Source organism: Eschscholzia californica, unplaced genomic scaffold, assembly GCF_041429995.1.
Source record: "Eschscholzia californica isolate CP2 unplaced genomic scaffold, dmEscCali1.0.p SCAF_2, whole genome shotgun sequence".
In the NCBI taxonomy this organism is placed as follows: domain Eukaryota; kingdom Viridiplantae; phylum Streptophyta; class Magnoliopsida; order Ranunculales; family Papaveraceae; genus Eschscholzia; species Eschscholzia californica.
The window spans coordinates 59,523,490-59,545,705 of record NW_028238309.1 but is presented as its reverse complement, the minus strand read 5'-3'; the positions used below and the strand labels follow the sequence as shown (position 1 = coordinate 59,545,705).

Here is a 22,216-nt window from a genome sequence, read left to right as displayed (position 1 = left end):
AAAAAGCAAAAAACGACACGCAAAATCAACTCCCATACCTTCCTTCTGTCCCTCCCTCCTCACACCTCCCTTTCCCTCATGAGAAATGCAACCAATATCTTTCCACATTCACAATAATGCATCCTACTTTATTATATAAATTATAGTAATATAATACCCTAACTAATAAACCTTCCTCCACTAGGAAAAGGCAAACAAAAAGGCTACTTGCAAATCTCAATTTTAGGGAGTATTCTAAGATATCAGCATAACTAATACAATAACAATAAGATTTGAAAAGAATAAAATCTAAACCGAAACAATTTATAGCGTCTTCTCTCAACTCTTTTCCAAACAAAAACCCATCTCTTGATGTATTCTTAGTAAGAAAATGACACTGCATATGAATACTATGAAAACCTTGCCCTTCTAGGAGATCCAAACTTGTATTCTTTTCCAAACGAAGCTTCTGCAACTAAAAGTAGGTCTAGACACCCTGCCATCAAAAATTACACAATTAATCGTTCTCTTTTCCTATTGGTATGTCTTGAGTTTGGATTTTTAAACCACATGCAAAACTTACTGAATTCTCAATACTTAAATGATATATGACGCGAAAGTGCGGGTGTAAGTTGGGTCGGGTTGGCCTGGGTTAGCCTATCACTCGGCCCGGCCACAAGTTGACTAGGCGGCAGGAGTCACGACTAGCTCTTGAAATTCAAAAACTAGTTATCGCGAGTTCGGGGTGTTTTAACAATTTTAACTCCCTCAACAGCCATAATCGACTAATTTTGGGTGTTCAATTGTCAAAACCCCCCAAAAGTAACCGTTTCAGGGTTAGGCAGGCAAGGCCTCACCTGGCTAGTGTAAGGGCCTAACTAGGACCTTACATGGGCTTCCAGGACAGGCCTGTCACACGCCCAAGCCAATAGGCTGGGCTGGGCCACCTTGAACGGATCAAGGCTCGAGCAGCCCAGTTTAGAGAAGAAAGGTGAGAGAGAAAACCATAGATAGTATTGTGTGGTAAGGTTCTTTTCTTCATACATAGGAGCAACAAACAGGGGGTACACTAAAACAGGCCCTATATGCAAAACCACAATCAATATAAAATCCATTTTCCAACCATAATTTTCTAATACTTCACGACTTTAGATGAGAACGAGCAAGATATATTACTTTTCAGTTATTATTGATTGATTACATTGTGGGAAGGAAAAACATCAAGATGCGGTGGAAGTCTGTACTCTTCCTGCCCATGCTAACGGGCATCTACATGATGGTCTATATAACTCCCTTTTGATCATGGAAAATTAATTTGTCCCCATTCAATAAAGATAAGAAACAAATAGAGCATGATGAGGGAAAAGGGAAGTGGTCGTCTTAAGAAGACTTCTAACCTGGATCGAATATAATTGTCAGATTGATCTCACTGAACAGGTGCTGCTTAATTTACCTTCATCTATGATTTCCCCATTGTGCTTTGATTTAAAATATGCCCCTGCTTGTCAAAATAATATAGCAAAAAAATTGAAAATCAGAAACTACAATTAATGTTAATAACACATAATTCGCGGAAGCTTAAAATAAGAATTGGAGTAAAGCAAGTTACTAAACATTTGTAATATGACTTCAGTACTGCAAATAACATAAATGAGAACTGATGAAACATACATACTCGAGGACAACACTTTAGTAACTACACTTCGAGTACGCCAGGAAACTTGAATACAATAAACTTTTCAAAAAAATTTATTACATTCACTAACAACTAAAACGAGAATATTTTACTATAAAAGAAAAGAAAACAGCACTGAGTAGAGTAATGAAAACTCACCAGTGGCTTTCAGCTTTATGCACTAAAGCAGGCACATGGAGAAAGGACGCAAGTGCTTTGAACTCAAACCCAGACTTGGCAGGTGTAAGAAACCAATGACTTTCAGTGGTGAGTGGACACGAACTTGCAAGGAGAACATCTTCGGCTTGAGAGCTGGACAAGGAGCTCCAAGAATGCATTTGGTTTCCTGTTACCCAGGGTACCAGAAGAATCATTTTAACTAATCAGGCAACTGTTTCGAACAAATCCCATAGGCCAAAGGCTACCTAAGAGGCTAAGAACACTACAAGTAGATAAGTGCACATAAGCCTTCTGGCTCACATCATCTTTATTTGAACAAGAGTTGGAGCTCACATCATCCACCAAACTTGGAAGAGAGAACTTTCTTAGGCTCTGATAGACTGATACCACATGAAGTGCACATGGAACCTTCAGAGTAACATCAATATAAGAAATCTGCTTGCTGTTTGGAAAGGCATACCTTCTGTTTAAGAGGAACTGATGAGCTCGGGACTGATTTGAATGAGTTCAATCTGTAGATAAGAAATCGGTAGCATAAGAATGCATAAGAGATGTGCCATTCATCTATTTCATTTCTTCAAGAAACCTACCTTCTTTGGGATTGCTTGTTCTTGGCTGCTTCAATCTTTTCTATAGCCTATTCAAAAAAAAATATCAAAGCATGGAAAGATATGTTGTTAACAGCAAGATATGATTGGTGAATGTTCTTAAGAAATTTAAAACTGTGAAACAGATGGCATGCCTTTGTCACCCGGTTATAATTGAACCCGTTTTCCTTCACTAAAAAAGTAATCAGCCCCTACGAGATTGAAAGCAGTAAATATCACGTCAGCTTTCTCAAAAGGAAGGAAATGAACAACTTACACAATTCAAACACAAGGAAAATAAAAGACCTCCTCATCTGGAAGTGTCCACTTTAGCTCAGGCTGCTGATCATCAGCGGAGACTAAGGGCTCTTTAAAAAGACTTCGAGCTTCTTGATACAGCCAACTTTCAGGTACTTTATACCTACATAACCATATACCCAGTAAAATAATAGTTTGAAGTTTATAATACAAGGATACAATTACAACCAATAATAGAAAGACAATGTAACATAACAGATAATTTTTTAAGTATTCCTTTAACATATGAATTCTAAGCATGCTTGGCAGGAGTCAAATTTGTTTGAACAGTCTACAAAGTACAAACATGTAATCCTGAATCATGATTACCATAACTAACAGGCAGCGAAAGCAGGCAAATGATAAACAAGAAATTTCATAGATGTGTAGACAATGTATGAATGAACAAGAAATCTAGTGCAAGCTCACAGGTGAGTAGTACAGTGATTTGGATTCTATAGAGATAATCAGTTTCACCGTGAGCTCAGGCTAGGCCAAAAAAACTCATTTATTGTCCAAGTTATCCTTTCAGCCACGTTTGCAGCAAACAGCTGACAGTAAATCACCTCAAGTTTATTGACATTACACCTCGAGATTCAATTTCAACATCCACAATATCCAGAAAATCTATATATTATCTAACCTCCAGAAAGATGTAACTTCACTATCTAAAAGGAATGCCACACAACTAAAGCACGAACTTTAAACAAGAAAAATTCAAATCAGGTGAAAGCAAGCACCTTTGTCTATTAATGTTCACCAGTATATTATCAATAGAACCATGTTGACGGATGAGTTTTAAGGCTGTCTGTCCCCCAATACCTGATGGAAGAATATATTTATGTTGTATAATGATTTATAATTCAAAAGCTTTTCTCAGAATTGGAAGTGAAGCAACCTTTAACACAAGAACTCAATACATATGCAAGGTGTCAAATGTGCGAGACTTTTTCTCTTAAAGCTTTTCATTGATTTATTTGAAAGAAAAGGAAAAAAAAGGAATTTGTAAGAGCACTACCTCGAATACCGGCACAATAATCACATCCACAGAGAATGCATAAATCGATAAATTGGTCCATAGTGATATTCAGTTCACCTAATATCTGAGACAAGAAAATGGTCTTAAATTTCATGTTGTACTCAGCATTAAGAAACACAGTTAAGCTTTGATGTATGCACCTTAGCAATTTCAAATTCCATAACTGGAAGTTTCCTTGAAGTTGGACCCATTAAATGGCGAAGAAATCTAGGAGCTCCAAAAGTTAGGGTATCCATGTCTTCAGAAGCAACAGCATAAACCTAAAACATATAACAGACTATGATAACTAATCTAGAAACCAAAACCTTTAAAATATAGGTAAACCTGATAGAAGCACTAAAGATTCATGCCTTCCCACTTTTGCAAAGTGCAGCACACTCTGCCTCAGCTTCAGAGGAAGCCTACAAAAGACAAAAGAGAAAAGCTTAGTTCTACCCATACAACTTAAAGAAATATGTGCAACTTTATAAACTTTGCAACACAAGTTGATGTATGCATATTATAGCTCGGACAGACTATAAGCAGTTCAATTGATATAATGTCACCTCCACTATAGGTACTCCCATGAGTCTTAGAAGTCTTTTGCAGTCATCACTGTGTTGCTTTGTCATCTAGAAGAAAACAAAGAGCAGATGCTATTACACATATACAAAAATAAAACAGGGATATCTCAGAAAAATGAATTAGTGATACAAATAACTGATAAAAAAAATCATTAATTTTAGTAAAGCGAGAAGAAAATGTTTTGAAGAAACAAAATGTCATCTTATTTGAAAAACTAAAGGTATTCTAATATATCAGTCCAATATGCATAAGGAATGACCGACCAGAATCAAGGTTATGGTAAGCTCTAAGTCTTACACTCAGCTCTAGTACAACATTTTATCATCATTTATCGTACAACACAGAATAATTAACAGGGTTACGTACGAATCCTATTTGATTTCATGTATGTCACTTAACCGATGGAATCTGGGGTCTGGACCAATGAAAGTTGAATGAAGGCTCTTTCCCAATCATTCAAGGTAGTAGGGCCGGAAAGGGAAAAAAAGGAAATCACTCGCATAGACGTGATGAAAAGAAGATTTCAACTATCTTAAACAAATTTAACTTCTGTTTTCATAATCCAGGTTCATTTAGTCAAATCTACTCGCCCCACACGGGGCAAGCCATATATTGATAAAAGTTGGTACTATAAAGAAGGAAAAAAGTGGCAAAGAAATTATAAACCTCGAAAAATGACAGGGTTACAAATACTACTCGTCTGAAATTATTGAAATATCATACACCTTCCGGGTGTTTTTACGTTTCAAATGTACGCTATCCTATAGGGACAAAACTTTATTGGTTGGAAACTGAAAAGCAGTTGAGAAAAGACAGCACCTTCACGGTTCGTTTACTGAACTTCTCAATTTCATCTTTATCTCCACTCTGCAGTTGTAAAGACCCAACAATACAATGTTTACATGTTAGGAAATAAGTATACAAGCCAAATGAGTAAAATATGAAAGTCTCTACCTCAATTGCAGCTGCCAAATCCTCAGTAGCATCCAACCTTTTTAAATACCTAAAATTAGTTAACAAATATTAACACACACGGCAAGGCAAGGCAAGACTAACAACAGTATAATACTACGAAATCGTAAAACCGAAATAACAAATTCACGAACTTACCGTTTAGCCAACTCTAGCTTCTTTAGCTCTGGTGGTTTCCCATCAAAAACATACCTAAGTTATTAAAAAATTCGAATCGAAACTTAAGAAATGGTTTGTTCCTTTAAACTGCGAAAGTTGGATTGGAAATAGATAGAGAGATTACACGGGTTTCAACCCCGCTTCCATAAGCCTAATCGTCCGAGAAAGCATTCCATGTAAGTGCCTATAAATATAGGAAAAGGGTTAATAATACGAGGTATTGGAATGATTTGATAGACAAATGAAATACTAAGGAATTACTCTAATCTATTCCCTAATGTTTGAAAGAAAATAAATTGCTAATTACTCTCGAACCCAGTTGTTTCGCCAGCTTCATTCGTTAGTGTCTTAGTTCCATTTCTTCCAACAACAATCTGCATTTCAGAAATTCAATTACATAATCCTAAAACTAATAAAATAAACAGCAAGGAAACTGAAAAAGGATTTAGGGTTTAGTTACGGACAAGGAACTGATAGATGCTTAAGCTGGCGTCAATGGCGATATCACGACCGAAGTAGTTCTCGAGTTTCTGTTCTTTGATGGCTTGAGGTGCGTTATCAGCTAGCAGCTTCGTTAAACCCTAAATTAAAAAAAAAGGATATTGAGAAGATTAGTAGTAGCAGAAATAGAAGTCAGGTGATATGAAAAGAAAATAACTTGCTTGCCTTTATCCCCATTAATACGTTTTTCAGTGATGAAATGAAAGCTTTCAGAAAGTTTTTGTGATAACGGATTAAGCTCGCAAGTCCAGATACATGGAGTAGTTTTCTTCCTTATACTTTCCCGCCTTCTTCCACTCGCCCTACCGCCAACCCGACGCCCGCCCCCAGAAACCTTGGTTAACCAGTGGGTCTATTACTATAGGGGTGGGAGTCAGTCTACGTCCGGTGACCGCGGGTTTACTCATTCACCAGGTCGGGCATGGGCGAGTTTCGAGTTTTATGACCATCAAAATTATCGAATTCGGGGTGGGTGATTAATCAAAAATCGAAGTCCAGAACCCATCCAAGTCTACATACTATTTTGGGGTTTTCGGTTTTCGGGCATTCCACGTTTCTTGTAAAACTCAAGATGCCTCAAGTGGTGCATCTTATGTCACCTAAATTGGAGTTCCGAAGCCCGATAAAGCATAATAGAAGTATGAATTATGAAGTCTGGAATTTATAAACAAACCCACGCTCAATCACTAAGCACGTAAAAGTATCGTGTTTCTTTTTCATTCTGAAACATTATATCTGTGACCACATTTGTTTGAGGGCATACTCAATCCAAAAGTTGCGTGCAAAAACATACCAAAGAGTAAGAGACTAATGCTATCTTTGGGTGTTTCATATAAAGAGAGGGAGGAGATAGGAGATAATCAGACATGGATGAAGAGGCAGAGGGAAAGTGGAGAATGGAGATAGACAATTAAACATGGATAAAGAGAGTCACACTATAAGAGAAATAGTCGGCCATGGTTGTCCACAGTGTTAGGTCCCTGACAGAAATGACAGAAGAAGGTGGTGTGTGCAAATAACAATTTGCTAGTTGGCTTGGTCTTTATCAATTGACAAGGTCAAGGGTGATATGTGTGCATATAAAATACCCCATGATTAGGTCTGGACTGCCTTGTCCAACCCTTTGACAAGGGTAATTTAAAGGCCTTCTATGGAGGATATTTGGCTCTTATTGCGTTTCTTATGTTTTTTCTTTTTGTTGAAAGATTGTGTTTCTTATGTTAAAATGAACTGTTATAGATCTGGAGACCGCTCTTTAAACAGAAACTGTCAAAACACAGTAAAAAATACATGCATAACGATACGCCACAAGTGTATGGGAAATGGTGGTGTAATACAAATATTACCATCGATTTGAGGGTGATTGTGAAAATTTCTATGGGTGCATGCAGGTGTAAGGACAAAATGGTTCAGGTAAGTTGGGTGGACGATGTGTGTAACAACTGATGGAGCTAATTTTGAGTGGAGCAGGAAAGGGTAACGTCCAAGTGTAGAAGTGCTTTTTGTTGGTCCATTTGGATTTATCAAAAGAGACTGTTTCCAAATTTTCACCAACCAAACACAAATATGAAAATTTTCATACTTTTTTTTCTATATAATTTTCTCCTCCTTGGGTACTAGAGATAATACATCGAAGAAAATATCGTCCCACAATCACTCTCATTTTGGACCGGATAGGAAAAATATAAGAGAGATCGATCCAACGTTCTCTTTACCGAATCAGTACCTCATAAGACGTGTTAACTTTTACCCACTGCGAAAACAATAACTCAAATACATCTAATTTAGATCATAATCGTTAATCTTTACCGTAACAAAATTTAGATTTTAATATAGAAATTAGAGATCTTTTGCGTTGCTTTTTCACTTTTGGGTCTTGGTTGTGAGAGTTTAGATTCTTGTATTTGTTTGTTTCTTTTCAATAAATATTTTACTTATTTTAAGAGAAATCAAGATACTTGGTAAACTCCAACTAGACCAAAACCGAAAAAGTTATAAAAGGTAATAACCCAATAAATTATCCGTTTCCATATAGAGATCAGAGAGAGATATAGTCACACCTTTTTCCTCTCTTTCTCTCCTCTCTAAAACATAAAGAATATATATACTATAAATCTTCCTTTGGATAGCTCATCTTTAAAAAGAAAGAAGAAAGATCTCCACTAAGATTACCCTCTCAAGGAGGATTATACATACATTGCCACTGATAGTAACTTTTCAAATTTTCCTTTATGTGGTGGTGGTGGTGGGGATGAGGGTGTAATGATTCTTGATTCTTCCCTTCTTTAAGAATTGGTGATCTTTTCTTTTTCACTATAAACCCATACCTTTTTTGTCATGCTTTTCTTTTTGTCCTTGTGAGAAAGTGAAAGTGGAGAAGAAAGAAGGTACAGAGAGAGAGAGAAAAAAAAAGAGATCAAGAACATGAAGCTTTTGTTGGTTTTGGGTTTTATTGTTGTTTTGAGTAGATGGGTAGATGGGTTTAGTGAGTTAGAGGACTTGAATATGATTGTGGAGTCTTCTTCTTTTTCTTCTTCTTTTGATGTGGAGAAGGGAAATGGAGGAGGAGGGTTGGCCAATCAACTAATGGTTGGTCTTACTCTCATTCAAGGAGCTGCTTCTAAAGGAGCTGGTATACAAATTAACATTTTTCCTCATCTCTTATACTTGTTATATGTTTATACTTACTCTGCTTCAAATCATCATTTGTTTTTTTTTTCTGGTTAATGGCTTGCTTTCGTTCACAAATAAGATTGAATTTTCTGTTGGGTGGTAAATTGGTTATATCAAAATGATTGGTGTGGGTTTGATTTTTCATTAGGTCTATGTTTTGGTAGTAGATCACTCCGATTACTTCATCTTTGATATATTTGGCCACTGTTATATTGAGTGAATCATCTCAATATTTTACTGCAAAACAAGATTCCCCAATATCGAAATTTATCCCGGAACTCTTAAATTCTTCCTTGGGACTACTCAATTGATTCCGGTTATGTTTAATACGTATTTCTTTTCTCTGTTAACGTTAACATTTCTCGTACAGGTATTGAAACTAACTCTTGAATGAATGAACTTCCAATTCCTTTTGTGTATAAATCGTGATTGGATTTTATGTGGTTAATGCTGGTTGAATTCGTGTATGTTCATTTTCTTTCCTAATGTTGAAATTGATCTCATGTATAATGTATTGCTTTGATGGTCACAGTTTGTTTAGACGGAACACTGCCTGGTTACCACTTACATCGTGGATTTGGATCTGGGGCAAACAGTTGGCTGGTCAATTTAGAGGTGAATAAAACAATTAGAAGACGCACATAAAACAAAATAAACTCAATAATGTAGTTGCATTCTTATTCATTTTTGTTATATTGACAGAGATGAGTTTTTTTGTGACAGGGAGGAGGTTGGTGTAATAACATTAGAACATGTGTCTATAGGAAGACATCTCGTCGTGGTTCTTCATCGTTTATGGAAAAACAGATACCGTTTACAGGAATTATGAGCAATAAACCCGAAGAAAACCCTGGTTTCTTCTTAAACTTATATTTTAAATTGCTAAGGACTAGTTCTTCTTCACAATATTTCCATGTAATAATTTATAATGACTTTCTTTTTTTCCTCGTGCCCGAACGTGTAGACTTTTACAATTGGAATAGAGTGAAGCTTCGTTATTGTGATGGTGCATCTTTTAGTGGTGACAGTCAAGATGAGGTTAGGAATGACAATCTTGAGATCTAATTTCGATATGAACCAGTTTGTTCATTAGTTGTTCAACGATTTTGGCATAGACTCTGGTCACACACTAGATTGTGGCCATGTTTGAGTTGATCCAATGTTAATGGAGTTACATGACATTAGCCATTTTCCGTGTCTGTGTAGACTGCAAAACTTCAATTCCGTGGACAGAAAATCTGGTTAGCTGGGATAGAAGAGTTAATGTCGTTAGGATTACGAAATGCCAACCAGGTACATCATACTGTATTTACCGTGTATTCTCAACTCCCTAATTCTATCCAAATTGTCTAAACAGATTATGTTCTAATTTTAGGCTTTCCTCACTGGATGTTCCGCCGGTGGTCTAGCATCTATACTACATTGTGATGAGTTTAGACAAATGTTTCCAAACAGTACGAAAATCAAGTGTTTGAGTGACGCTGGCTTATTTCTCGACGCGTAAGCACCTTGTGTTCTTATTTTTATTCGTACAAGTATTTGACCTACTCGTTTATGTTTCCTTCATTTCGTTATCCTGATATCCTTTGAAATTTCTGAAAATGTAGAGTCGATGTAGCTGGAGGCCGTTCATTGAGGAATATGTACCAAGGTGTTGTTACGTTACAGGTATTCTCCCTTTTTCCCATTCAAATTATGTTCTTGAACTCTTCTATTGGTTCTTCAAGAATATGAATCTACTGCCTAACAAGTTGTTTCACTACCTACTACCATATTTACTAGCATGGGTTTTTACGCTCGTTAAATTTTTATACGTAAACAGGGTGCGGAGACGAGCTTGCCAGAGTCATGCACTAACCACCTCGATCCAACTTCGGTAATTTTTTGCATTCATTTTTTGTGAAGGCTCCGGGAGCCCACCTTAAGGACTCACAGTTACCAAGCTTGAGCTCAAACCTATAGCCCAGGATTTTGAGCTTCTCTGAGCAATTTGAGACTATCACAAAACCTCTTCTTAACTTTCTTTCTCCCCGGCTTTTTCTTTGGTTTCAGTGTTTCTTTCCTCAGAATTTGATTGCAAGTATCAAGACCCCGATGTTCCTCGTCAATGCCGCGTATGATGTATGGCAGGTAAACTTCCATCACTAGTATAACAAGAAAAATATTCCGATGTCGTTCATTGTCGGGTAAACTAGGTGCTATAGATGGTTAAGCTACTTATCTTTTTATTGGCTTTTACCAGCTCCAACAAAGCTTGGCTCCACCGTCTGCGGATCCTCAAGGTTATTGGCGCGCTTGTAAATTGAATTATGCTAATTGTACTTCATCACAAATCCAATTTCTTCAAGGTAAATTCTCTTTTTTCTATCCCCCAATCTTCTTATGCTTGGTATAAAGCTCAACATGAAACTAATATAGCTTATCGTCTGATCAATCAAACAGGATTTAGGGACCAAATGCTGAATGCAGTGAAAGGTTTCTCAGAGTCGGACCAAAATGGGTTATTCATAAATTCATGTTTTGCTCATTGCCATACCGAAAGACAAGACACGTGGTTTGCCAACGATTCTCCTGTTGTCAACAAAAAGGTATGTCCAACTACAAGTCCCCCAGTTGTTTCTTCTCATTAGGATTATAATCATGGCACAGGAACACTAAGCAAAGATCATTTTCTTCTTTAAAATGCAGAGAATAGCAGAAGCAGTAGGAGACTGGTATTTTGATAGACAAAAAGTGAAGGAGATTGATTGTCCTTACCCATGTGACAAAACTTGTCATAATCTGGTTTCTAGGAGCAAATAATAATATGGGCTTAGAATCTCCCCAAGAAGATTTTGATTTATTCTTCTTTTATAATCTTTTCAAAGAAAAAAATAAAGACTAGTGCTTGTACTACTATATCAATGGTTTCAATTTTGGAAATAAGACATGAAAATGGGAGCAAATGCCTCTCTTAATTCTTTGTTAGCTCAATATTTGAAAAATGAGTACTATTATAATGAAAATTGTTTATTGGTTTTTTGGTAACTGCAGGCAACCGATACCTTTTATGTTACGACAAAAAACATTTTTTCATGGTCGTGGTTCTCCTTTTATGATTGTAACATGTTTTGACAAATGATTGTGCAATTTTTTCTCTTTGTGACTATAACGACCAACTATGTTTCCATTATATTGGTCGATGTTTTGTGAAAACAAGAAAAGTTTTTGGATACAAAATTTTATAGGGTGGGATACCTAAAATTTCCTCCAAACACATCCTTCTTTTCAATTCGTAGGCAGAAGGTTGTCGGCAGGCGATGACCGGTGACCTCTCATTAGGAGAGGAGTTCCTTTCACTACCTTTTGTAGAGATAGGTGGCTTGGAAGAGGACAAGGTAGTCTGGAAAATCACTTCAACAGGAGAATATACGGTGAAAGACACGTACAACTATATTCGGCGAAAAGGTACACCAATCCCATGGACCAAATTAGTATGGTGTACGGAATGTATACATAAACACTCATTTGCTGCTTGGATATCACTTAAGAGGGGTTTAAAAACGAAAACAAAACTACGTTCATGGGGTTTGGATATTGATGTTCGATGTCCACTATGTTTATTGGCTGAGGAGACGGATGAACACCTTTTGTTCCAATGTCCATATTCGATTTCTATTTGGACAAATTTACTACAGCTGCTGGGTGTGACTCGTAACTATACGGGAAATTGGGACGACGAAATTACATGGTGTGTTAAAACGTTTCATGGAAGCACACTGCTAGGCAGAATGGGTGGGCTGGTATTCACTGGCTACGTTTACCACATTTGGGGTGAGAGAAATAACAGGGTCTTTCGGAAACACAATAAACCACCACACACTATCCTTCAAACAGAAATTACTGTGGTTAAAATCAAAGTGGTCGCTTGAAAACAACCACCGAAATTAACAAGTGAGGCCCAACAAATATTAGCGAAGTGGAATTGGTAATTCCTTTACATTCTAAGGCACCCACCATATGTAAATGGCAAGGCCCATTGGGTGATGAGGTTATCATAAACACGGACGGATCATACATAGAATCGTGGGGCGGATACGGGGCCATCCTACGAAACTCAGAGGGGGACCCCATTGTTGCTGCAGCAGTCAAGACAACTCGGGTATCAGTTCTGATGCACGAAATGCAAGGGGTTTTGTTGGGCCTTCAACTCGCCCTCAAGTATAACAGGCCCAAGGTTAAGATCGCCACGGATTCAGCCCTCACGGTCTTAATCTTGACAAAGTTAGACAAGGAACCCCCTTGGCAGATTATGAGAATTGTCCGAGAAATTAGAGATTTATGGGTACGACTAGAGGAATGCTCAGTAATACATGTATATAGAGAAATAAATCAAGTGGCAGACTTTCTTTCCAAAATGAGTTTACAGGTGGGTTATACTGAGATGACACCAAATGAACTTCCGGACGAGTTACAAAGGCTCATACGGGAGGACAAAAGAGGAGTAATAAGAGTGCGGCATCCTTAGATTTTCATTGTTTTCTATTTCTTAGTTCAGTTTTGAGTTGTAAGAGTATGGTTTATTTGATTTCTTAGACTTGCCTTTTTGGTTTCTTTCTTTGTAAGGGTCGGGCCCCTAAATCCCGTTGACAATTTCAAATAAAAAAAAATGTCTTTTCTTTCTCTATGTTATGTCCCTCCCTTCTTTCTCTTTCTCTTTCTCTCTCTCCTTCTCCCTTTCTTTCTCTCTCTCCATCCATCCATCTCCGTGCCTTTCTTTCTCTCTCTCCATCCTTCTCCCTGCCTTTCTCTCTTTAAATTTCTACGAAGGGGAGGGGCCCTTCGCTCTCGAATGCTTTGTTTGAATTTGGAAACCCTAGATCCAAATGAGAGTTCCCACATATGGCCCTCCCCTTTCACTAGAACCTAAAGAGATAAAGGTATGGAGAGGGATGGAGAGAAATATAAAGAGATAGAGTGAGAGAGAGGAACAAGAGTGGTTGTGGCACCGAAGTTGATCGTAGTTGTGGGAGGAAGACAGGGAAGAAGAAACAGAGAAATATTAAGGGTAGGCAGTGTTTAGAGAAAACGAAAGATTACAATTTTCTTTTATTTCTGCAAAAATTTGTAATTCGGATTTTTTTTTTGTTTCTCTAGAGCATCGACCATTACATTCTATCGCTACCCAAACATTGGTCTATAATATACTAAATTGATATTTTGAAATATTTGAAAAATAGTTTTAGGGCTATCCCACAGCCGCAATATTTTCAAATTGTATTTCCGATAGAACAACCCCATACAAGAAAAATAGTGACAGTGTCTAATTATTTAGAAACACGATACTTCTCTCTCTCTGCGTCTCTGCACTCACTCTCTCAGCATTCTCTCTCTCAGCATTCTCTCTCTCTCTCTCTGCATTCTCTATTTACAGACATTCATAACGTGATAGTATGAAGTTGGGGGGTTCAGCTTGTGAGGTGAGGAGAAGATGCAAAAGCCACTGCTTGTGCCCACACTTTCAGTCGAGCCTTCACATCTCTTGGATCATCCCCTGTAAAATATGCTCCAAATTTAGTCCCATATCATGATAATCTTAAAAAAACTTCACTCATAAATTTAGCACCTATTTCACCAATCAAATAAAAATATAAAATGTAGTAAGCTTAAAAGAAAAAGGCGATTGATAATTCGTAAGGTCAACTTAGGTATTATTCGAATCTTATAGATATTCGTCTTTGATATGAAATCTAATCCGAGATTTGAATCGAATTAGATTTCAATATCTGTTTTTTAGACAATTAAAAACAAGAAGAAAGGAAGAAACACAACTCATAGTCATTAAATGACACCAAACCCCAACTTTTTATTTTAGTGGGTAGGCATTGGGCAAAGGTAATATTCCTTTCCTTTTCTTAATAAATTACTATTTAATCACCACTTTAATTGCCACTTTTTAGACAAATACTTCAAATTCCCCCTTTTTATTCCTTTAACAAATCCTCTGTTTCTTTCTAATCATTTTTTATCTCAAAAGTAAACATAACCCAATCATGGTTGATTTGCATATCTTCTAACCTATATTCTCAATCAATATTACATAGAGAGAGAGAGAAAGAGACAGAGAGAGAGAGAGAGGTTACCAGGGCTAGAAATTCTCCAGTTAGAAATAGGTGAATTTCCACCACTGCTAGCAGTATCAACAGTAGAACAAGCAGCAGATATTGAAATTCTAGGTGGAAATTCTAATATCCTTTCATGTTCAAGTTCAAACCCTAAATCTCTACAAGCCCTAACTTCCTCCATATCCATACACAAACTTCTTTTCCCTCCTTTAGGTCTAGTTATCACTAAACACTCACTCTGTTCCCCACCTATACTATCTTGATTGCTCTGTTCTTGATATACCATCTTCTCCTCATCACCAATATTATTGTTATTATATCTATTCTTCTTCTTCTCCCATGATTTTTCTACCCATCTCTCTCTAAACAGTCTCCTCCTTTGATTACCATTATTTCTCCTCAAACCCACTCTATGAGCTTCATTCTCACTTGCATACTCTTTTTCACTTCTCCTCTGATCATCAACTAATAACCCTTTTCTCCTCCGGTGCCTAGGAGGCGTCGCCGGCAGGGATAAAGTACCTGTTTCTTTGTCGGAATCTGAGGAAAGTAGAACCAGTGATGAAATACCTTTCCTGCTCCTTTCTTTTTCATCATCTGAAAATTCCTCATCGGCATCGTCTCCCTGATCCGAACCCTCAATCGATAATCTTGACAAGTATATACCCATATGATTATCATGACCAACATCCCCATCCCTATAATAATTTGCATCATCAATTTCACCATTAGAAGAATCCATGATATTGTTGGAAACCATGGAAAGTCTAGATAAGTTATGGGGATGATGATAATGCTGATCCTCATCATTAGGAATAGGTGAATGGGCATCACCATCATCATCATCATCATGATAATATTGAGCAGATGAATTTATGGTCATGGTGTCACCAGAAGCCATCTTAATTTACCTTTGAGAGAGAGAGAGAGAGAGAGAGAGAGAGAGAGAGGATTTGAAGAGGTTTTAGAGAATTGTATTGGTTAATTAAGTTGAAGATGAGAAGCAAGAAATAGAACCTTCACTATTTATACCCTCTACTAATTCTTGAAGTCTTTGTGTGCCCATTGCTTCCACTTTATCTTTTTCTAATCATTTTTTAGTTAGCTAGACCCACATATAAAACCATGGCATAGAAAAGTGCAAACATAATTGATGTTACAACCTACTAGAATTGCTCCACTCAGGAGGAATCCATGTCTCGTTTAGAAGACTTTGTTAGGGGAATTGCAGAACATCTAACTCTTTGCTTGGTCTCAGAAACTTTAAGACGTAATAGAGATTTCGTGTTCAGACCACTTAATTATCATATGAGAAAGACAAAATAAATCATTCAAATTGACAAATAAATCATTCAAATTTATTCACATACTCAGTTGACTACTAGTTAAACTAATTTCTACAAATAATCGACTAAAAGTTAGACTACCTTAAATATGAACCTAAGTTTGTAGCATCAGTCAATTGGGGATGGACAAAGAAAACTAATAATTGGGGTATTAGTTCCAAATGAGAGATCTTCTTTCCCATCGACGTGACTATCATTATCTCTAAGGGAAGGGGTATTTCCGTCAAGAAGAAATTGTGGTCCGTATGAAAGGCCGTCCGTGTTCAAAGTTTACTATTCGAGGAAGGACTACTTTTCAATCACAAGAAAAGCAAGGACGAAATAATAGTATTATAATAAGATAAAAGTAACAGCTCAGAACAAAGTGGGTCCCATGAGCTATCATCACTCTACACGTGGCCAGGTAAGGATGTGTCAAGATCAGAACCCGTGACACACGCATATCAAAATAGATGAGTGAGATGTGGGTCCCACAATCCCACTCTCCTCCCATTCCCGGTCCACCTCTTGTTTTTTACTATTCAATCAAATTATTAATTCGAAGTTAAGATTTAATTATTTCATTATTAAGACATTCTCAAAGGGGAAACGAGAGTATTAGAAAACCAAGTAAGTATAAGAGAAATTTTATTCATCCTTCCATTTCGGTCCCTTACCCAGTCCTCCCTCAATGTGACGACATATCACATGAGTGTAGAGTAATTAGAGAGAGAATGGTGAGAAAACATACTCTAGTGGTATGTTGTCACAACAGAGGAAGGTTGGGGGAGGAACCAAAATGAAGAAATGAATAGAACTTTTGTAAAGGCTCTTCTATGGGTCTCATTTCTTTACCTCTTACTCACTCTCTCACTTTGCATCAGTACGAAGCCTGCAGGAGTCCAAACTAGTGCTTGGACAGTTGGACTGAGTCTAAGACATGTTGTTCAAGTCGAGCACATATTAGGTCTAGTCTGAATGTCCAATCCGTGTTGTGGGAAGAGAGAAGAAAGTTATGAGTCAAATGAAGGGATGCCAAAAGAAAAGAGGTTCCCTTAGTATTAAACTAATTAGCTAAGAGAATTTGGGGAGTGGGATTACGTGATGAAGGACTGATTCAGAATGGTTGATAGTTACAAGTAAGATTTGAACACGTGTAATTCTGTCTTCATTATTATGAAGTGGCAGTCCATTATTCGATTGACGACAAAAGAGAACCAATAATAATGTTGGAGTGAGAGGGTAAGCCAGAATGGAGCCCACTGTGGGTAGAAGTAGTATTGAACCACATAAACAGTGACACGTATTAGCTGGACATATGGAAGAGATAATTCCCATTTTCCAACCCACAGAGAAGAGCTATGTGTGTGCTTGATATTTTTTAAACCGTATAGTTCTCCCTCGGAAAATCATACTCACTCCCGTTTTGTTTGTAGTTTTGGAGAATTCAATTTATTGAGAAATGTTATTTAATGTTGACAGATATAAAGACTTTTTCTAAACTATCCTCATTTAATATAGAGTATTTCATTAAATACAATATTAGTAGAAGCGTAGAACCAATTAGAACCTTTGAACGGTATTCAAACTAAATGGTAGTCTTGGAAGTTTCATCATTTTAAAAATTAAATTAGTGTTATAAAAGGAAAGTGAACAAACATTTTGGGACATCCATAAAAGGAATGACAACCAAACAAAATGGACGGAAGGAGTATATTATACTTCCTCCTCAGTTCCTACTATACTGTCCTAGCAGACACGTTCATAAGGACAAAACGAACAGAGGGTTATTACGAACAGAGGGTTATTATCGATTGATAATTTATGGAACAGTTCTAAAAGGCAATTGTTCTTGGAATCGAGGATTGTCTTTCAATCTCGATAACTTTATTGATAAGGGCATAAGGCTAAGTCAAAGTTGTGTACATCACAAAGTTAAAAGTAGGTTGAATAAATAATACAGGGAATCGGTTCACAAAGTAGTATCATGACCTATAAGACCGAGTGGGCTAGGTTGTGGGCTTCTAAATAAGCCCCCCATCTAGCAAAAGTTGAGTTCTCAAAGCGATTGTAGGCTCAACCAGTTCTGAACTTTTTGAACATAAGGTTGAATTCTCCAAAAGATTGAATCGCCACCGTCCCTTAGATTATCTATAAGGGCCCTGCAATCCCCTTCTAGAATCATATCTGAAAATCCTAGCTCATTTCCAACCCTGAGCATAAGCAGGAGAGCTCGAACTTCACACTCCAAGGCTGAATTTGCTTCGATGGTCTCCACATTTTCACTGATCTTCTCACCATGACTATTTTTGGCAATTACCGCTATAAATGATCCATGAGGCTGGGTGAAAGTCCCATCGAAATTTAGCTCAAGATTTAACTGGCAGACCGTTTATCAATTTTTGTATGATGCTCATCTCTCTCTCCTTTCTTGAAGAAATCCTCGACTTGGAGAAATAACGTAAGATGACCCTCATGAAGATCGAAGAACCGCCACCATACCAACTGGCTCTACTTCCCCCCTTTATCTGCTCCAAAGACGCAGAAAGATGTAGAAACTAAACTAATACCAAAATGTATTCCGACGCCATTATTTTCGACGACACTATACCGTCAGAAAAAACTTTTTCAAATGGAATTTTGATCTTTTTGAAGGTTTTATACTCTCGAAAATAGTCTTCGTTTTTGTAGTGGCAGTATGAAAGGTTTGAATGATTTCCGTGTCTGGGGAAGATTCAACAAACCACAACTGGTTTGGAGGAAATCTCCAACCAGTAGGTAGTTCGGGAAGGATTACCCTAACCACTACTGGTTCAGGAAGATTGCCAAGACCACTACTGGTTTGATTTCCCCAACCTTACGAATAGAGGTGGAGGGGAGAGAAGAAAGATAAATGGAGGCGGTGGTAGAAGGAGAGGAGGAAGAAAAAAAGGAGAAAAATGGTGAACGGAGTTGGTGGTGGTGGTCAGTGTTGGTGGTCTAAGATGAGGAAGAAGAAGATGTTTTGTCTCCCTTTTAAATTTTGTATCTCAGGAAATTTGATATAATTCACAATTTATCTTTTGAATTTTGCAGTAAGAAAATTTTTCTTGCTTCCTTATAACTCCGACCTGTGATTGCAATGCGTTTATTTAGTGTCCCTCTAGTTTATTAAATTTTTTTTTTTTGTTGAAACGTTAAAAGATTCCCTATCACATCCTTTTTTCTGTTCTCTTAGGATAGAAATACGAATTTCTTGACTAGTTCCTTGTAGGACTAGTTTGGGCGGAAATCTATGTTTTTTTTTTTTTTTTTTTTTGTTGAAAGGGGCGGAAATCTATGTGCTTATTTCATTATTTGGAGTATCCATGATATATGACATAAAATCATGATAAATTAATTTAAGAAAAAAATGCATATTAGAAGAGAGGTTGAAAACAAGTTTAGTGTGACTTTTTTGTTTTTTGACACATGAAATTATCTTTTTATTTATTTAAAAATTCTAACCGTCCAAAAATCGATTCCTGTTTCTACCCCCCGTTATATGACTATTTGACCTAGCAACTTAAAAACTACATCTTTCATCATTTCTCGAAGTTACTCTGAAATTTTATCATTCTCTTTCTTATAACTAGGTAAAAGAGTGGTAAAGAAAAACGTGAAGGAAGCCAATTTTTGATGTTTTTGTTGTCCACAGTGAAATAGTGGATGTGATTAAGGCTAAACTGCAGGTTAAAAGGCTAAACTGCATGATTACATTTTTTAAGGCATATTAATCCTCAACAAATATATATATAGAAGATAAAATACTAATTGTTTTCCTCATATGTTATGTGACAGTCGTTCTTTATCTGGTATCTATTTTATTTCTAGTTCTACGTCACATATCCCAATCATCAAAACTTTACATTCAATACTTTTCCCGAACAAATCTTACTTAACATGGAATAATTGTTATTTAATCTATAACCCCCCGCGTGAACTACGTGTGTCTTAATTAAATAAATGAAGTCTTTCAAACAAAAATAAACAAAAATAGCACCGTCTCCAACATTTGTACTCTCATTAATATACAACACAAGAATTGGTAGCCCTGCAATCACTTAACACTCGGCACAACACCATAATTGGATGCCTATGTCTTAATTCAATAGAACAAGGTTTGAAATCGGAAACTTATCTGTCGATCTCATTTCCTTTGGTGCCCCCAAAGTTGTATAAAGCAAAAGTGTGCTTTGAGGCGTGGTACCATGATAATCAAGCTGAAATCTTAATATATCCTGTTAAAAAGGTAGCATGAGCTCAAAGAAGGCCTTGAAGTAATTACTAATTGGAGGTGACATAAACAGAGGAACTTAAAAGAGAATATTCATGTGGCCCCTTGGATGTGATCATAACAAGGTATTGCATGAAGGTATATCATTAGCCTCATAGGTTAACATAGTGGAGGACACAAAACTCCTTTATGGTGAAAACATGAGATGTTGATATTTGAGCACAATCAATTTTCTTTCAACTCAAACAATACAATAACACCCGAGATAGGATTCATGTCAAAGTGTGGATGGGTCTCTTGAGTCATATTCGTATGATTGGAGCATCGGTTCTTCACAATATTACCATAGTCATTACGCGTTTACACTTCTCGTTAAAGGGAAAAAGTATGATAGTGCGCTTGTTTCATGTGAACTCGAAGGTATTTCGTTCAACATAATGTAATGCATCAACAACAACAAGCCAAGGTTGGCCAAAAATTAGGTGAACACAATTTATGTCTACAACATCACAAGTATGTAATCAAAATAATGTGCCCTCATGGAGAAAGAGAACTTACATCGCTTTGTAACAAGTATCTAACCATTTTTCATGAACCAATTGACTTGATAAGGAAATAAGTGAGAAACCAAAGGTACATAAATCATTCGAACAAAGCTTAAGTGACACCTTATTTGCATCAATCCTATTGTCAATGAGAAAATCCCGTAACTTACAGTTGATTGTGCAATGAGAGTCACAATCTCAGAGCTTTGGAATGCATCTTCGTAAGGACTAAAGAGAATAAGTCGATGGTTAACTAAAGAATATGATATGAGGTGGGGGCGCATTGCCCTGCAATAGATCGGCTAAAGGAGAAGAACAAACGGAATTGGGTGCTCTCCGTTCATGGAGCACGTACTGAAGAATGCTTCTAAAATATATTGGGAGTTGTTGTTGGGGTGGGTTGGCCTGAGGAGCCATGGGTGCCTATAGACGTCATTGTTTGAGTGGGTGGCAGGAGCTATGTGGTGCCTCCAGAATTCGTCACGCAGGCTGGTTATGGCAGAACGATAGTGGCTGCAGAATCTATTTTGTCGAAGGCACAATGTTCTTAAAGTATTATCCGTCACCTCTTGATTGAGATTACTACGCACGCTGCTTCCCAAGATATGACAAGTTTTTTTTTTAAATTACTCCAAATAATTTGTAGAGATTTCAATTTAAGAGCGTTAGAATATATTGATTATGATAAAGAAGAACTCCCCAACACAATAAACATATAAAGGTTCGCTTTAGCAACATCAGGAAATACGTTTCCACAACTTCTATGTATAAAAAGGAAAAGACGCATTTTGAAATTGAAATTCCTATAGAAAAGATGCTCCTCTCTCAACAATTGGTTGCCCAAAGTTGTCCAATGTGTTGACATAAACTCCAAAATCTTGGAGGTCCCAGATTCGATTCCCATAGGAGGTGGTTTCCATGGTTTATTGAACTTGGGTTATTAAGGTATAAACAATGTTGTTGGGCTCTAGGCCATAGTTTAGTTGAGCTATAGGCCCGTTCTTTGTAAGAGTTTGAATTCGGCAGTTATCGTGTTTATCACATCTTTGATGTATCAATGCCAATGTAATGACTATCGTAGATCGTAGTCAATCTCCAAAAAAAATGTCCCTCTCCAATTATTTTCATCAAATGATATGACTATTGGAAATAAAATTCAATTCTAAATATTACAAAACTACTCTCGAAATTTATAAAACAATTAAATGAATATCTCAGCCAAAAATATAATGTATAAGTCATTTCCACATCGTTAATTGATTGAGTTAGATGACCACAAATTTAATAATTTGTAAATTTTTGTGTTCAGAAAGAAGGGAGATTTTGTAGCGCCAAAGCTGCTGACACTCATTCTTTCTCTT

General features: G+C 36.9%; 3 protein-coding genes across 9 annotated transcripts; 1 reads left to right on the top strand and 2 right to left on the bottom strand.

Annotated features, from left to right (window-relative positions):
* Nucleotides 1-107: 107 nt before the first annotated feature.
* On the bottom strand, nucleotides 108-6,519 carry LOC147559718 (flap endonuclease 1-A-like). Of its 4 annotated transcripts, none has more exons than XM_086661620.1 (19): nucleotides 6,119-6,519; nucleotides 5,917-6,033; nucleotides 5,768-5,826; nucleotides 5,577-5,636; nucleotides 5,432-5,485; nucleotides 5,276-5,324; nucleotides 5,141-5,188; nucleotides 4,303-4,368; nucleotides 4,108-4,158; nucleotides 3,898-4,017; nucleotides 3,737-3,821; nucleotides 3,459-3,540; nucleotides 2,728-2,842; nucleotides 2,577-2,633; nucleotides 2,425-2,471; nucleotides 2,295-2,346; nucleotides 1,814-2,000; nucleotides 1,377-1,477; nucleotides 108-475 (listed from the first exon to the last, which is right to left on the bottom strand). In XM_086661620.1, the coding sequence occupies exons 1-17, from the start codon at nucleotides 6,128-6,130 to the stop codon at nucleotides 1,836-1,838; spliced, it is 1,239 nt and encodes a 412-aa protein (XP_086517746.1). In that variant the 5' UTR covers nucleotides 6,131-6,519; the 3' UTR covers nucleotides 108-475; nucleotides 1,377-1,477; nucleotides 1,814-1,835. The 4 variants fall into 4 exon arrangements, with proteins under 4 accessions (XP_086517746.1, XP_086517748.1, XP_086517747.1 ...); XM_086661622.1 differs by having other exon boundaries at nucleotides 5,760-5,826; nucleotides 6,119-6,281; XM_086661621.1 differs by having other exon boundaries at nucleotides 1,433-1,477; nucleotides 6,119-6,281.
* A 230-nt stretch (nucleotides 6,520-6,749) lies between these two features.
* Nucleotides 6,750-11,586, top strand: LOC147559717 (pectin acetylesterase 10-like). 4 transcript variants are annotated; one of them, XM_086661617.1, is made up of 13 exons: nucleotides 6,820-6,955; nucleotides 7,345-8,585; nucleotides 9,159-9,241; nucleotides 9,350-9,479; nucleotides 9,591-9,664; nucleotides 9,833-9,919; nucleotides 10,002-10,126; nucleotides 10,234-10,294; nucleotides 10,449-10,502; nucleotides 10,679-10,756; nucleotides 10,869-10,974; nucleotides 11,069-11,214; nucleotides 11,315-11,586. In XM_086661617.1, the coding sequence occupies exons 2-13, from the start codon at nucleotides 8,378-8,380 to the stop codon at nucleotides 11,426-11,428; spliced, it is 1,266 nt and encodes a 421-aa protein (XP_086517743.1). In that variant the 5' UTR covers nucleotides 6,820-6,955; nucleotides 7,345-8,377; the 3' UTR covers nucleotides 11,429-11,586. The 4 variants fall into 4 exon arrangements, with proteins under 4 accessions (XP_086517741.1, XP_086517743.1, XP_086517744.1 ...); XM_086661618.1 differs by having other exon boundaries at nucleotides 6,820-7,010; XM_086661616.1 differs by having other exon boundaries at nucleotides 6,820-7,085.
* Nucleotides 11,587-13,845: 2,259 nt separating this feature from the next.
* On the bottom strand, nucleotides 13,846-15,971 carry LOC147559716 (uncharacterized). Its single transcript, XM_086661614.1, has 2 exons — nucleotides 14,749-15,971; nucleotides 13,846-14,159 (listed from the first exon to the last, which is right to left on the bottom strand). The coding sequence occupies exons 1-2, from the start codon at nucleotides 15,629-15,631 to the stop codon at nucleotides 14,074-14,076; spliced, it is 969 nt and encodes a 322-aa protein (XP_086517740.1). The 5' UTR covers nucleotides 15,632-15,971; the 3' UTR covers nucleotides 13,846-14,073.
* Between the last annotated feature and the right edge of the window lie 6,245 nt (nucleotides 15,972-22,216).

Bases quoted from the DNA above. Each gene is read 5' to 3' on its own strand.
- LOC147559718 (XM_086661620.1), bottom strand. The intron at 4,369-5,140 runs GTGCTGTCTTTT...GTTTTCTTCTAG, and splicing joins TCAGTAAACGAACCGTGAAG to ATGACAAAGCAACACAGTGA. The intron at 3,541-3,736 runs GTAGTGCTCTTA...TTCTTCCATCAG, and splicing joins TTATTGTGCCGGTATTCGAG to GTATTGGGGGACAGACAGCC.
- LOC147559717 (XM_086661615.1), top strand. From the start codon at position 8,378: ATGAAGCTTTTGTTGGTTTTGGGTTTTATTGTTGTTTTGAGTAGATGG. The intron at 10,127-10,233 runs GTAAGCACCTTG...CTGAAAATGTAG, and splicing joins GCTGGCTTATTTCTCGACGC to AGTCGATGTAGCTGGAGGCC. The intron at 10,975-11,068 runs GTAAATTCTCTT...TCAATCAAACAG, and splicing joins ACAAATCCAATTTCTTCAAG to GATTTAGGGACCAAATGCTG.
- LOC147559716 (XM_086661614.1), bottom strand. From the start codon at position 15,631: ATGGCTTCTGGTGACACCATGACCATAAATTCATCTGCTCAATATTAT. The intron at 14,160-14,748 runs GTAACCTCTCTC...CATATTTTACAG, and splicing joins CTGGAGAATTTCTAGCCCTG to GGGATGATCCAAGAGATGTG.